General features: G+C 44.1%; 1 protein-coding gene across 2 annotated transcripts in view; it reads right to left on the reverse strand.

Moving 5' to 3' along the window:
- The window catches only part of IQCH (IQ motif containing H), a 184,537-nt gene that overhangs the window by 15,977 nt on the left and 153,509 nt on the right, over window positions 1–15,051 (reverse strand). For both annotated transcript variants that reach the window (XM_074327525.1, XM_074327523.1), the window contains exon 18: window positions 4,839–5,009. In XM_074327525.1, coding sequence (XP_074183626.1) covers window positions 4,839–5,009 — 171 coding nt within the window. The remainder of the gene's footprint in view (window positions 1–4,838; window positions 5,010–15,051) is intronic.

A 15,051-nucleotide genomic window follows, 5' to 3' on the forward strand; every position in this document is an offset into this window, starting at 1 on the left:
AGTTTCCTAATCTGTAAAATGGGTATGATAGCCCCTGTCTTCTTTATTTCTTGAGGTTATCATGGAGATCAAGTACACTCATGTCTGTTTAAAGTATAAAATATTATACAAACAGATAACATCATTTTTAAAAGGTTGACTTGTATAATCTACTCTTCAGATGCTATAAAGTCCATTTAGGTTTGCCAAGGACATCACAATCTAAATGGATTTCATAGCATCAGAAGACTCCTCCATGATCATCTGGCCTGTTCAGTGCTCACTAAACTCTTGACCTAGCTCAGAGCAGATTAGAAGCCAGTAGACAATGGCAGTATGCCTGGAAACGACCTCACCATGCAGGGAGTTGAATCCTCCCTTGGAAGAAGAGCTCTCTGTGGCCTCAACCAGAGACTTCTCAGGAATGAGCTTAAGCTCTCTTCTGGGGCTGGATCATTGATTCTCAGCCAAGTGCAAGGCACGTTGATACTACAATGGTCAGACACTGGCTTTAAAGCCTGACAGACTTGGACGTAAATCCTGGCTTCCACACTTGCTTGCTGAATGACCTTCCACAGGTTTCTTAATATATCTTAACATCAGTCTTCTTATCTTAAAACAAGCGTAATAACAGTACCTGCCTAAAGATTCACGTAAAGCACTTCATTAAAGTACCTGGCATGGAGTCAAGACTCAATACATTTTGGATGTAATTATCGTATTATTCTATGCATTATAGTTATCTGCTGGCCTGTGTGTGCTCTTTAATAAACTTGGAGGTCTTTGCTACTCATCCTTATATCCTCTGGGCTTCGTAGAGTATCTGGCATAAAGCAGTTATTTAGTAAAAACTTGCTGAATTAACTTCTAGGTGATTTTTGCTGAAAGTATTAACTGATAGGTGGTGGCTGATGAGGACTTAGGATGTAACCTGTCACAACAATATTACTCCTTTCTGAAAGATGCTACAAGAAAAAGCCCTTTCGATGGAAGGCTATGGTATGGAGGGATGGGCCCTTCCTGTGTTCCCTTACAGCACATTCCGCCCCCACGCCAGCACCCCACTGTACATGAAGCGGCCTGGGCCAGGCTTGGGACAGAGCTCCATTCTGTAAGGCCCATAAAATCAAATCTCTCAAGAGGCCTTGGGAATCATTTAGCCCTCCCTTATTCTACAAACGAGGAAACTGAGGCAGAGGGAGGATCAGAATTCACGACCCTTGGCTTCCAGACCAGTGCTCTTCACTCCGAATTCCCACTGACCACATTGGGAATGTGTGGGAATTCCAGAGGTTAGCCTTTTCTAGTAAAACAAGGGGGGAAAAAAATAGAAGACAAAATATTACCGGTAGACGTCTAGTTTTATTAAACTACCTTTCTAAATCACAAGCTAACAAGAATGCTTCAAGCCAAATAAAAGAAGCTCGAAATACTCCTTTTCACTGGAGAATATAATTTTGCTTCAGCCACAATTTAAATTGATTTAGTTCTGAGCACCAGCACTCGAAGTGTGGAGCATATTCTATTTTCGCCATGATACTTGTTGTGACAGTGATGCATTTCAGTTGACATAGTTGAAATCCTTATGTAATAAATCTCTGCCTGAAAATTAATCATGTTTATAATATTCTGAGAATTAATAACACCCATTGCTCAAATCATTAACTTAAAAAAGGAGCTTCCAAAATCTGTTCTCGGCAGTAGAGGGACCACAAATAAATGAATGTTTGATAAAATAATCCAAGTAGCAGTTTAACAAGCGTAAACTTGAATGTGGTTGCAATAATACAGAACTATTGTTTAAGGGTTGGCAGAGGCTGATGAGGTTCTTATTTCAGTTACGAAGCAGGCATCCACATGCATAATGAACTGCTCTCTGAATTATTAATGTGTTGCTTATTTAGCCTCATCTGTCTAGAAGATAATGTATCCTAACTCTAATGAGTGATTGGTTTTGTACATAATTACAGTAGCAGCAGTAGTGGGGGAACTGTGTGCCTTCAAAGAAGGAGTTCTAAAAATAAAGTCATCACATAAACTTCGTTGCTGTTGCATTCTATCAAAATCAAACCCGAAGCATTTGAGAATTCATAATAAATTACAGGAGACAGAATCATTATTAACGTAATTTAACACAAAAGGTTTTACTTAATCATTCATTACAGATCATGTGCTGTTAAAAATGCTTATAAATGACTTGGGTTGTTTTAAGATGTTGGCGAAGACGGTGACTTTTGGCCCCTACGCCACTGTGGTTTGGAGGGGCCACAGAGAGAGAGGAGGAGGAAAAATGGGTAGAAATGGATAACGATTTAGGCCCATCCTGACAGAATGTGACTTAGAAGTTTAAGAGTTGTTGGGTGACTCCTTTTCATTTCTAAAACATGCGTGTCTGGGACTCCTCCGATGTAGTTTCTGCCTTCCAGTGGTTATTTGTGGAGGACGTTGGAAGCCCATGCACCTGGGGTAAATGGGTCTAAATGACAGTTCTTTGTCACCTGTTTCTGACATGGGACAACAGCTCTTAGAGTCCAGACAAGTTTTTGCTTTCCCCCTGCACAGCATATTGTTTAAAGGCATAGGCCCAAATGAAGCATTTTACAGGCGTTAGTTCTGGATGCACTCTCATTATCATTGCGGTTTCATCTGTTTGGTTCCTTTTTCTTCAGTCTTCAAAGGGGGCTGTCAACTGACTGATCGTAAACCTGACGGCATCCCAGTCTGTTCGCACTTGTTCAGGAAGCTTCAGGTTGGTTGTAAATTGTACTGTGTGTGCAAGTGTGTACGCTTCCTTTCAAAATCGCCTATCACATGTGCACGCGTGTATGGGAGCATGTGCGTGCACACACACGCACAGTGGCGCCAGGAGAACATCCATTTATCTTCCTAAAACCAAAAGCACTTTCAATTTTTCCCTACATCAGGAAACCTGCACAGCTTTTCTTCGGTGATTGTAGAGACATTTGAATTATTGAAGATCATAATGCTTTCCCCTTGAGTGCAGGCAATTCCTAAAAGTGTTTAAGACTCTTGATCACAGGAGAATTCCCGTATGTTGCCTGTAGCTAGGATTGAAACCTATAGGCAAGATGGGGAAAATGGGAGAGTGCTTCTAATTATAAGTACAACTTCTGCTTACGGCCTTCTGAAGCAACATGCTTAAATGCAGCAAATTGTCTTTGGAAGTCTCGTATTGAATACTAACTCAGCTTCCAGCTTCCTTTTAGAAATGGCATGGAGTTAGGTTTGCTAAGCCAGAAGGGCTCCCACTTTTCTGCTGTCCCTCCCTCTAGCATTGAACTTAGGTTCCTATAGGTCCCTTTGGTGAGGATGGAGGCTACAGATGGGGTCCGATCTGGGAGATTCTCAGCAAGGTCCTGGGACCTAATTAAAGTGGGTCTGCTCCCCCCCCCCACTCCAACTCTACTTCTCTTCTCGAGAAGCAAAGAGATGAAGGGGATTTCTGTGAGCCAGGGTACCTCACAGGACAAGAGGATTGAGGAGGAAAAGGCCACTGCCTGAGTCTCCCAAGACCATGTCCAGGCTACCTACCCAAATGTACTCTGAGTTCCAGCCAAGGAAGGTGCATGTGGGGACCCTGGGCAGAGTCAAACTAGGGTTCTTTAAATCCAGCGGCATTTTTTTGAACCAAAGAGGTTCAGCAGAGAGGCAGGAGATACTGCTGGGAAAAGGTACCTCTAGAACACCAGTGTGGGGTCCTGTTAACCAGTGGAATTCCTCTTTTACCTGGTTGATATATTTGGATCTCAAGTAGAGCTTCCCTTTTAGAAAGGGTATGAAGCCCACCATGGCACCAGGCAGAAGGAAGCTTCTGGCAGCTGTCAGAGCAGCTATGGCCAGAGAGCCCCACCCCTCTCACATCCCACCTACATGAGGGGCCCTCTACCTTCGTTCTCCTTCCGCATGACCGACCCAGCCCACTGTTACCCGGGGTTCTGAGGTTGGTAAACCTCAGCCACCCTAGTGATGGGCTAGAGAGGCGATGGGAGATGGGGGCTGCGGGCAGAGGCGGTTCATGAGGGGCCTCAGGAGCTCCGCCCGGGAAGTTGGGTTTTCCTGCAGATGACAGGAGCCATTTCAAACTCAGAAGCAGGGGAGCGACATGCTCAGGTTTGTGTTTCACCTTGACCACCTTGACTGCATGTTCGTTTAGGCTGAAGGAGAGCTAGGAGGCAGGGAATCTTAGTGAGAGGCTATTACAATACCAGGGTGAGACGATGAAAGCCGAAACTAAGGCGCTGTCTTCAAGGAGGGAGAGGAGGGGTCGGACTTGAGGCATTTCACGTAGTAGCTTGCATCAACGTGAGCTGGCTGCTGACTGGATGTGGGCGTAGGGGGTGTCCGATCAGCCTCTGGCCTGACCCACCAAAAGGAAGTATAGGGAAGGGGGACGACGCATGCAGTTTTGGATAGTTTGACCCTGAGCACTCGATGGAGAAGTTCTGTACAATATTGGGTCCAGGAGTCTGAAGCTCAACAACAACAACAAAATATGGGTTTAGTCAGCAGTTGCTGGTAATTGAAGCAGTGGGTGTGGATGTGCTTGCCCAGGGAAGTGAGTTGAGAAGAGAACCGAGGGGAACACCAAAGAGATGCACCCCAGAAAACTCCACGCTCTCTCACGCTTCCACCTCGGACTTCCTCTTCTGGGAATGCCCTCTCCCCTTTCTTCTGACCAGTGCATTCATATGTCAGAAACCCATTTCGAGGAGGCTAAGTGACTTGCCTGAGGTTCTTTCCTCCCTCTACTCAACGAGTCTGGCATGTCCCCAGAATCAGTATGTGGCGGCTGAGTGTGGCTGAACCCCGGGGAGAATCAGAAAGCTTCTGGCGCTTACCGGCACTGACAGGGCTGCGAGCTGGCTCATTTTCTTCTCTTTCTTGGGAACAAAGCAGGGCACCTTAAGGGTGCTGAACCTGCAATCCAGATGGCCGTCGGTCAGGTATAAGGTGAGCTGAGTCAGGGCCAGCTGGTCACTGTAGGAGACGTCGAGGCCTGTTGCCCACACCTGTAAAACGAGCCATAGAAGTGCAGGTGAGGTTGTGGGCCCAACCATCCCGACCAGCCCAAACCACACCAGACCCAACTGAACGAGTGAATGTGTGACTTCACAGTGTGGATGGTGTTGCTTCTGTTTCTGTTTTATTCAACGAGGGATGGAGCCTCCAGTCCGCCTGTAATCAGAAGGTTCAAGGTGCTTGTGGGAAGTTACACAAGTGAAAACTCTGGGCTAAGATAATCTAATGGAGATATTCAGTTCCAAAAGGCTCCTGTGGACTTTGCTTTTTCTGCTTGTGATTTGCCGTTTCTGAGATGGTCAGTGCAATGTTTTCTACTGAGAAATGAGACTGGACAGGAATTTCAGGGGATGGGAAACTGAAAGGGAGCAGAGGGGGAAAAGTGAGTCAGTATGAGAAACAGGCATTTTGCCCTGATTTCAGAAAGAGCAGTGCTGGGCTCTCAGGGAATTTTAATATATTGCTGATGGGAAACTTACGGTTGACATGTAAGTCTTAGCTGTAGCACCGTTTTACTATGAGGATGCAGGAATGCACAATGTCACAGTATCCTCAGCTGGGAAACAGTGACACCACCCAAGCTGCATCACAGGGTTATTGGAAGAACACAACGATGCAATAAGAATTAAAATGCTTTGAAGTAGACATACGTAAACTATGAGTTCCTGTAAGCTACTAGAGAACTGAGTGATGTCCAGTAATTCCTTTGGCAGATACTCACTGAGCATCTACTGTGTGTTAAACTGGCAATGGCTAACGTGGGTCACGTGTTCCCCCTCCCCTGTCCTATGGGTGGCGTGCACCCCTAATTGCCTTTGTTGCCCCCCACCCCACACTGACTCCAGAAGCACCCCAGAATCCTCCTCAGTGCAATGCTCAAGTCCTATTATTGTTAGTCACCAGTGTCAAAGGTTCATATAAGCACAGGTCCTGCCATCAAGAGGGGGAAGACAGAGACATACGTATTCAATTAATCACAACACAGTGCAATGCATGATATAATAAAGGGATGGGACAAAGTATTACTGAAGCAGAAAGAAAGGAAAGGCTGAATTTGTCCAGTGGAGTCAGGGCTGCATCATGGAGCAGGTGACCTTTGAGCTTTGACCAGCAACACAAACAGGACTGGCTCCTCGGTTCAAGGACCTACAATGTGCCAGGTGTATCACAAACATCTCAGATCTTTATAACGGCCTAAACAATAGCAATCCATGTCATAGATGAGGACACAGAGGTTCAGAGAGGTACCCAAGTCCACACAGATAGGAAGTGGTGGTGCTGGGATTTCACTCCAGTCCGCCCTCTTCCCATTTCTTGCTGGAGGAGGCAGCCCTGATCTTGGCCCAGCCAATCCTTACCCTGCACCACTTTCTCAGTCAAATTAAAAGCTAAAGTTGCCGAGGATCAAAACATGTTCTTGTTTAATATAATCCACGCCATGGAAATGTCTTGTGGAGAAAACATGAAGTATTGTATTTCTGGAGTATGCTGTAATTAGCAGTAATGCATTTTCACTGTAGGAAGTTGGAAATGAACACATTTTCATGAAGACTTGATTAAACATTTTTTTCCTCTTAGAAGGCCTACATGTGCCCCACACATCAACGCGGTATGTTAAAATACATAATACATCTGCCCTAGAGTGGACTCCTCTCAAACAAATCTAGCAGTGAGTGACTTGAGTAAGCATTGAATGTAAATGGCATCATTATAAGGATATTAAGAGGTCAAGCTGTCAAGGCCCCTTGCTAAACTGAAGCTAATTTCAGGAGTCATATTCGCACAGTAATACCCTTTTATAATAGCAAATAAATCACATTTGCAACAATTGTTAAAAACTAACTGCCAAGTATCTGTTGCAGTGGTAAATATCCTATTTGTCAACTTAAATATTTCCTGCTGCACGGCATAAAATGCAAATCAGACGGGGACAGCTCCTTTCCCTTAATACGAGAGAATGAACGTGCTGCTCTTGCATGTCTGGCATTTTTTCTACAACGTCTGTTTTGGTGTTTCAGGGTCCTCGATCAAAGGGAAATGTATATAACCAACATGATTAAAGTCTATGTCACTATTAATGTTTTAGTGATAAGGATTTTAAGGGGAAGGCCGTACCATATAGAGGAAAGAGCGAGAACCGAGGAGTTGGAAGGCCTGAATCGGGCCCTCAGAAACCGTGTAAACTCGAACCACTGTTCTAGCTCCCTTCATCTCAGTATCCATAAGTGTAAGAGGAGCAACTGATGGTACTTACCATATGGGATTTTGAAAACAAAATGAAGTAAATGCACGTAAAATTGTCTTACACATAATAAAGTTCAATACAAATGTTATTTATGATTATTGAAAAAAAAAGATATTTCCTTTAAGAGGAGTAGGGTCTTAGGACACATTTTCAGTTGCCTGTCTAGCTATTAGATTGCACCATTTAGTAACTGGTTTGTTTCCCTGTTCAGAACCATGGTATTTCGATCTAACGACAACTGAATCCAGTAGATGGTTAGGTTTGGGCAAGGTTGGTATTACTCTGTCTCTATTTTAACCCCTGATGGTGCTGCGATCAAAATGTGGCTTCTGGGTTTTGCCTAAGATCGTAGAACACAGGCCAGAACTCTGGTCTTGTCGAGCCAACCACTTCTGCTCCCCTAGGCTTTCCTAACCCCTTGGTCCTCAAAAGAAATAGAACAAATTTCTTTCAGCCTTTTTCTCAGTAGCAGGCTTGCCTGAATTGCTGAGATAATTGTTCTGCTCTCCATCTGGTGGTGTCATTGAAGACACTGCCTGAGGCCTGCTTGTTTTGTGTACGGGGGTCCTGTCTCCCCCTAGACTGTCATCCCTTTAGGGGAAGCTGCCTAGTCTTTGTCTTCCCTCCCACCCAGTGTCTGGAGCAGGGCTCTGCCTGCAGCACCTCTGATGCCTCACTGTGAGCTCCTCGGCAACTTTCAGGACAGGGTCTGTGGCGGGTGGTGGTGGTGGTGGGGGGGGGGCTCCAGAAGTTGGTTTCAGATTCAAATGCAGCAAATATTCACTGAGCATCTATCTCCTGGGTGCCAGCCCCATGCTATCTCAGTTAATCCTAGTCTTGATTCTGGCCTTCAATGGTAACCTGAGAACCTAGCCTCTCTTTGCACTGGATACGCCCATCACCCGTTAGAGGAGTGATGACGGCAGCCTGTACACAGGCCCTGTGCATGGGGAGCGGGGCAAGTGGATGGAGTCTGAAATGTTTAGGAGGTGGCTTTGAGATGACTTGCAAGACTGTATGACTAGCTTGACAGGTTAATTGATTAGATGTGAGGTTGAGACGATAACATCACTGCAGGTGAGAGCCGGAAAGACCCTTAAAAATCATCTCATACAATCAGTTTACTTTATAAATGGAGCGACTCTGGTAGGAGACGCAAAGTGGTTTGCCCTAGGTTACGGAGCCAGGTATCAAAGGTGTGGGATGAGAAACCAAGGTGCTCCCAGTCATAAATCACTTGTTGATAGTTGTTTGACTGATTGATGATATTCAAAACTCACTTTGTTAAAAATGACTACAACACTAGAGAGATTTACATCAACACCTTCAGAAGCACAAGCAACATAAAAATATTCATCTCAGCATTACCTGTAATGCTGAAAAATTGCAGCTGCCCAACATTTGGGCATTGATTAAGAAGATTATGATTCATCCAAGTCACAGGATAGTCTATGCTATTGTCACTAAAGATAATGACTGTGAATAACTTTTGATGATGTAGGAAGATGTACAAAACAACAAGAGAAGGATATAAAGTCGTATGGGCAATATGACTTCAACTTTGCAAAAATAATATTTTGCATAGAAAAGGCTAGATGAGCATATAATGAAATGTTAACAGTTATTGTTAATATTACCAGAAATATGGTCAGTGCAATTATGTGGATTTTCATGTATGTTCTAGATCTGCACTAATATTATCTCCACTGTATGGAGCACTTGCAATGCAGCTGGTCCAAATGAGATGTGCTGTAAATGTAAAATACACACTAGATTTTGAAGGCAAAGGAGGTAAAACGAATGTGAAATATCTCATTAATATTATTTTATATTGATTACGCATTGAATGATAATATTTTAGTTACACTGGATTAAATAATACACATTATTTATATTACATTCATCTATTTTTCGGTTACATTTTTAAGCAAAGCTACTAGAAAATTTAAAATGTCACCTGGGGCTTAACATTTGTGGCATAGGAAGTCTGACAAGTTTGCGAACTTATTGCAACAATGTTGCTAACCTTTTTTGATATCAGAGGGATTATTCATTATGAATTTGTACCAACTGGACAAACAGTTAACTAAGTTTACTATTTGGAAGTGCTGAAAAGTCTGTGAAAAAGTTGGACGACCTGAACTTTTCACCAGCAATTCATGGCTCTTGCATCATGTCAATGCACCAGCTCACATGGCACTGTCTGTGAGGGAGTTTTTATCTAGTAAACAAATAACTGTATTGGAACACCCTCCCTAGTCACCTGATCTGGCCCCCAATGACTTCTTTCTTTACCTGAAGATAAAGGAAATATTGAAAGAAAGACATTTTGATGACATTCAGGACATAAAGGGTAATACGATGACAGCTCTGATGGCCATTCCAGAACAAGAGTTCCAAAATTGCTTTGAAGAGTGGACTAGGCCCTGGCGTCAGTGCAAAGCTTCCCAAGGGGAGTACTTTGAAGGTGACCATAGTGATATCCACCAATGAGGGATATAGCTCTTTTTCTAGAACGAGTTTACGAACTTAATTGTCAGACCTTGTACATTCTGTTTCTATTAGAGTGGTTGCATAAAAGTCAATTGCAGCTTCAGCAAGGGGCAGGGCCAGTAGGGATGGGATGGGAAGTAGTGCTGCAGAGGCCCAGCCCTCCAGTGCCCTAAGCAGTCCTGTGCTGGATATAGCGCTCACTGCAGCTGCCTTGGGAGACCTGGGGTGGAGGGGGCACAACACAGAGCAGAAGGCACAAGCAAGCAACTTATCTTGGAACAAGCATGTGAAAACCAGAAGACAGAGTCAGGCAAGCTGGCCCAGAATTGTTCTGTTCCCAGGGTCTGGGCCCCGTTTGAGCTGCAAGCTTTGAGATTTTTAAAAGCTAATAGCATGCTTCTGTGTGGGGAGGTGTGGGAAACAGACAGATGGAGACGGCCTGCCCACCCCTGCTGCTTCTGCCTCTTTCCTGTGGCAGGCAGGATGGATGGGTGGCAGAGCGTGCAGATGTGGGCAGATGTGCTCAGGCCCTATATTCTGTGACTGTCTCCAAGTGCAAATAAAGTTCTATAGCAAAGACTTGGGTGTTGCCCAACTCTCTTATGGGCATCAGGGTAGGTATGGGATGGAGAGACTAATTTATAGATCAAATAACATTCATTGAAGACTCATAGAATTTCAGAGCTTTAAGAATCCACAGATGTTTTAGAGAACCATCTTTAGGTTTCCTCCTTCTCTTTCTCTTCCTCCTTCTTCCCTCCTTCTCCTCTTTCTCTTCTTTCTCCGCCTTCCTTCCTTTTCCTCCTTTTTTTTTTTTTTTTTTTTTTTTTTGGCAAGGAGAAGAACCAAACCTCCCTAAGGATAAACGACTTGCTCAAGCCCCCAGCTCTCGGTACCAGGGTCTGAGACACATAGCTGCGATCCTTGGCAAGTCACCGCTTTGGACCACACTTTCCTCAACTAATCACTGGGGCTAATAGTCCTGGTGGACCTTCCCTCAGTTGCCTCCGGATGCATCTGTGAGGCTAACTGGGAATTGTGAAGATGTCTCATTCATGGAAAACTTTTGAAAGACATATATCCTCAAACAAAGGCAACTGAGAGATGCCATGCTGAGAATTCACCCATCACAGACACGGCATCAGAGTGCAGAGTGTGCTACCCAGCCCACCCTCCTCAGCAGCCTGTCTTGGCTGAGGGCAGTGTGCGACAAATGCCCCACTAGACCCCTTGAGTCTTTCCGGAGCAAGATCAAGCCCTCAGTCAGACTCATGGGTCCCCGCAACTATGACTAAGATGTGGAGGCCAGGCCACCTGCCCAGCTCCTCTGCTGGCTGGGCAATGCAGCCATGGGTAGGCCGAGGCTCCCTCTGTCCTTAGCGGTTTGGCTGCACACACAGCCATGGGCCTGTTTGCTACTGACAATGGCGGAGGCCAGGAATCCATGAGAAAGTGTTGAGTAGAGGACTGACATGATCTAACTTATATTTTTAAAGGGTTTTCCTGGTTGTGGTGAGCTGATGAGACCGTGATGGGTCAAGGATGGAAACAGGAAGGCCAGTGAGGAGGCTCTTGCTGCAGTCTGGGCGAGACATGAAGGTGACAGGAAAGACGTGGTAATGCAGAGGGCTGAGACATGGTGGTGGCAAGTGGCTTCGCTGGAATGGGAACAACATGGGGCTACAGGACCCCCCAGGGAGAGCTGGCCTTGCCCTTCACTGGCTGCGTGGTGTGCACTTCCTTTTCCTCTCTGGGCCTCAGTGTCCTTGTCTATTCACACAGACCTGCCTGTGATGGTCTCTATCTCAGAGGGCTGTTGTGAGGATCAGCGAGACGCAGTGTGTGACTAGTGTTGGGGGGTCTGGCAGACACAGGCCTGTTTGGACCCTGACTCCTTCCCTGTAACTGTCAGGAGCAGAGGCTGGGGCAGGCGTAACAGCTCCCTTGCTTGGCTCTTGACTTTGGTATTCTTGCCACAGTCTGGGGGCACATGTACCTCTTCTCAGATGCTGTTTAAAAACAGGCTCCAGAATCCTGGCTATCGTACAGAGAACGTCCTTTCTTAGGCAGCTACTTTGGCCATTGCATCACCAGACAGCATCAAGCTCTCCATTGTGGTAAACAACACACTGACACTTCATCTTAAAGCAGGTGGTACAGTGCACTGTAAGAATTTTCAGTTAGTAAAATAGTGATGTGATTTTGGTACCTGTTAAGAATTGCTTGTGTTACACAGTCAATAGACAGAGGAGATCGCAGCCTCTTGGCATGCCGCCACCTAGTGGCAGCTGCTGGGATAGCCCAGTGTCTTGGAGACGCAAAGGAGAGCTGCTACTGCTGCTGTGTGGGGTTGTCACCCTGGGCCCTGATCCACAGTGGAGACTTAGTATTCTTCCTGGAGGCCTTCCCCTCTATCTCTGTTAATCCCATTTACCCTTCTGGGCACGATTTAAATCACAGCTCCACGAGGCTGTCTCTGAGCAACTAGAGCAGCCATTCTCTGTACCACCCACCCTGGACACTGCCTTATATTGGGCCTTTGGAGTCGTAGGGTCACAGGCAGCAAAAAATCTGAGCCCCACCACTTGGCACTCAAGGCCTGGTAGTCTGCCATGCCTAGGGCATCCACGATTTTCAAAGGCCTTCAAAATGATGTCTGGATTCTGAAAAAATCCGCACACAAAGAACGTTATTGGCTTCCAAATAAGAAATCTGCAAAATAACAATAAATCTTTTAAAAAGGTCAACCACATTGACACGTCAGTGAAATGCAACACAATTCTTATACAGTTCTGTGTGTCCCATGGGAGTGCATTTAGTACACTTTGTATGATGTAGGGTGATAGACTCTCTAAAACCAAACAGCTCTGTCCTGCAGACCTACAATGACCTCTGTCATTCCCACCTCCTCATTTCATGGATCAGGACTCTGGGAGGTGAACTGACTGTCTGGGGTCCTTCAATAGGGGAAGATATGGAGGCAAAGCCCAAGTTTCCTGACTCCTGGTCCAGCTTTTTCCATGACACCAAGTTACCAATGTTGATAGCCCAATTTCTTGTAGTGCCAGAAGCTTCTCTGTGGCTTTGGAAATTCTTTCAGGATATGCAGGAACTATATTAAAAAATATTTTGGGGGACCAAGATGGAAAATATTGAAATAAAACCTGCATCATCAACAACCGTGTTTATGTTTTTCACTTTTGTTAAAAAAAAAAAAATCACAAATCTTTTAATATACCCTTGCCTTCTCGGCTTCCTTTTCTAAGTTTCTTCTACTACTTCTATAAATCTATGATTCTCCCTCTATTACTTTCAAGATCAATGGCCTGACTGATATTATTTATATTCTTAACACATGGAATTATTCACTTCTTTTTTCTTTTTAAGTATTTCCTTACATTTTTTATTATGAACTTTGGGAAGACCACTTTCTTGACATTTAACACTAAACTATAATAAACATGAAAGCCCAATTTTTAAAACCTATTACAAGTTTTTAGGACTATCATTGTATATGCTTTTTCCATGGCAATTCAATATAATAATCCCATGCTGTAGATAGTTATGCTCTTTTTTTAATCTTCACGCTGCAACTATCAGGGCTGGTGAATGATTTGCTCAGTTGAGAAGTATTCCTTTAAAGTTACTACAGATAAGCTCTAAAGGCTTTTGTGTGACTTTTCAAAACACAAAGCTCTTGTTCTGTATCTGCGTTCGGGGAGGACTGCTGTGTCCAGTCCTGGTGGACGTGGAAGACTGTTGTGCAAAGGAAGATGAGGATGAACACACAGCATTGGTCCCTTCAGTGCAATGAGTTGGCACAGAGCATGCTGGACCTTCCCAGTTTCCTCAATGGCTCCAGTAAATTAGAATTACTCCAGTAAATCAAAATAAAGAACTACCTCGGTTGCAGAGTATACAGGCAAGAAATGTGGAATGTGAGCTATGGCCTTGGAGTTGGTCTAGTCTAGCTCCCTCAAACCCCAGGAACAAGGCTCCAAGAAGGGAAGAGACCTGGTCAGGAGCAGAATTCAGACTAGAGCTCAGAGCTCATGATTTCAAGTCCAAGACAAATTTGTTTACGTTTGGAAAACTCCTGGAGAGGAGAATTTGACTGAGAATGAGGGCCTTCTCATATTCATCTCTGCATCGTATACAACACCTAACACAGAACTCCAGAAACTAATGTGTACAATAAATCTACATTGGATGATTCAATTAAATAATACAAGAAAGAGAATCTTCCCTTTAAAACGCAAACAGGAGAGATACCATTTCAAACCCATAAGGATGGCTGAAATAAAAAGACAATAACAAGTGTTGTCAGAGGTACAGAGAAATTGGAACCCTCATACTTTGCCAGTGAGATTGTAAAATGGTACAACTACTTTAAAAAACAGTTTGGCAGTTCCTCAAAAAGTTAAACTTTCAGCTGCTATATGACCCATCAGTTCTACTCCTAAGTATATAACTAGGAAAAATGAAAAAATTTTCCTACTAAAGTTTGTACATGAATGTTCACGGCAACATAGTCAAAAAGTAGAAGCAACCCAAATGTCTATCAACTGATGAATAAACAAAATGTGGTATATCCACACAATGGAATATTATTCTGCCATTACAAGGAATGAAGCATCAATACACGCTGCAACATGGATGAACCTTGAAAACATTATATTAAGTGAAAGAAGCCAGTCACAAAAGACCACCTATTGGATAATCCCATTTATATGAAATGTCCAGAATAGGGAGATTCATACAGACAGAAAATGGTTTCCAGTGGCTGGAGGGAAGAGGGTATGGGGAATGATTTCTAAGGGGTTAGGGTTTCTATTTTGTGTAAGGGAAATGGTCTAAAGTTAGATAATGGTAACGGTGTATAACCCTGTGAATATATTAGAAACGACTGCAATGTATACTTTAAAATGGTGAATTTTACGGCATGTGTATCTCAGTAAAGCTGTCACACACACACACACACACACACACACACTCACTCACACACATACCCCAGCCTCTAGGAGACCTATTCTTGGAAGGATGCCTACACAATTTGTACGACCATTTGTTTGAATCTAGTTGAGTGTGTAAATAATGACTGAATGAGGGAGCCCATGATAAACGACCTTCCAAACTGCCCTCTGGATTTATTCTAGGTATTCTTCCAGTCTGTACCTTAAAAAGCTTTTTCATATGTGGGTAAAAATTATCTGCTACCTACACTAAAGCAAACTAGACCTCAGCAAGGGTTATCACCTGGGCCTCAATGAGCAGTCATGGGTTGGGAGGGATAA

Source organism: Rhinolophus sinicus, linkage group LG03, assembly GCF_036562045.2.
Source record: "Rhinolophus sinicus isolate RSC01 linkage group LG03, ASM3656204v1, whole genome shotgun sequence".
NCBI classification, from domain to species: Eukaryota; Metazoa; Chordata; class Mammalia; order Chiroptera; family Rhinolophidae; genus Rhinolophus; species Rhinolophus sinicus.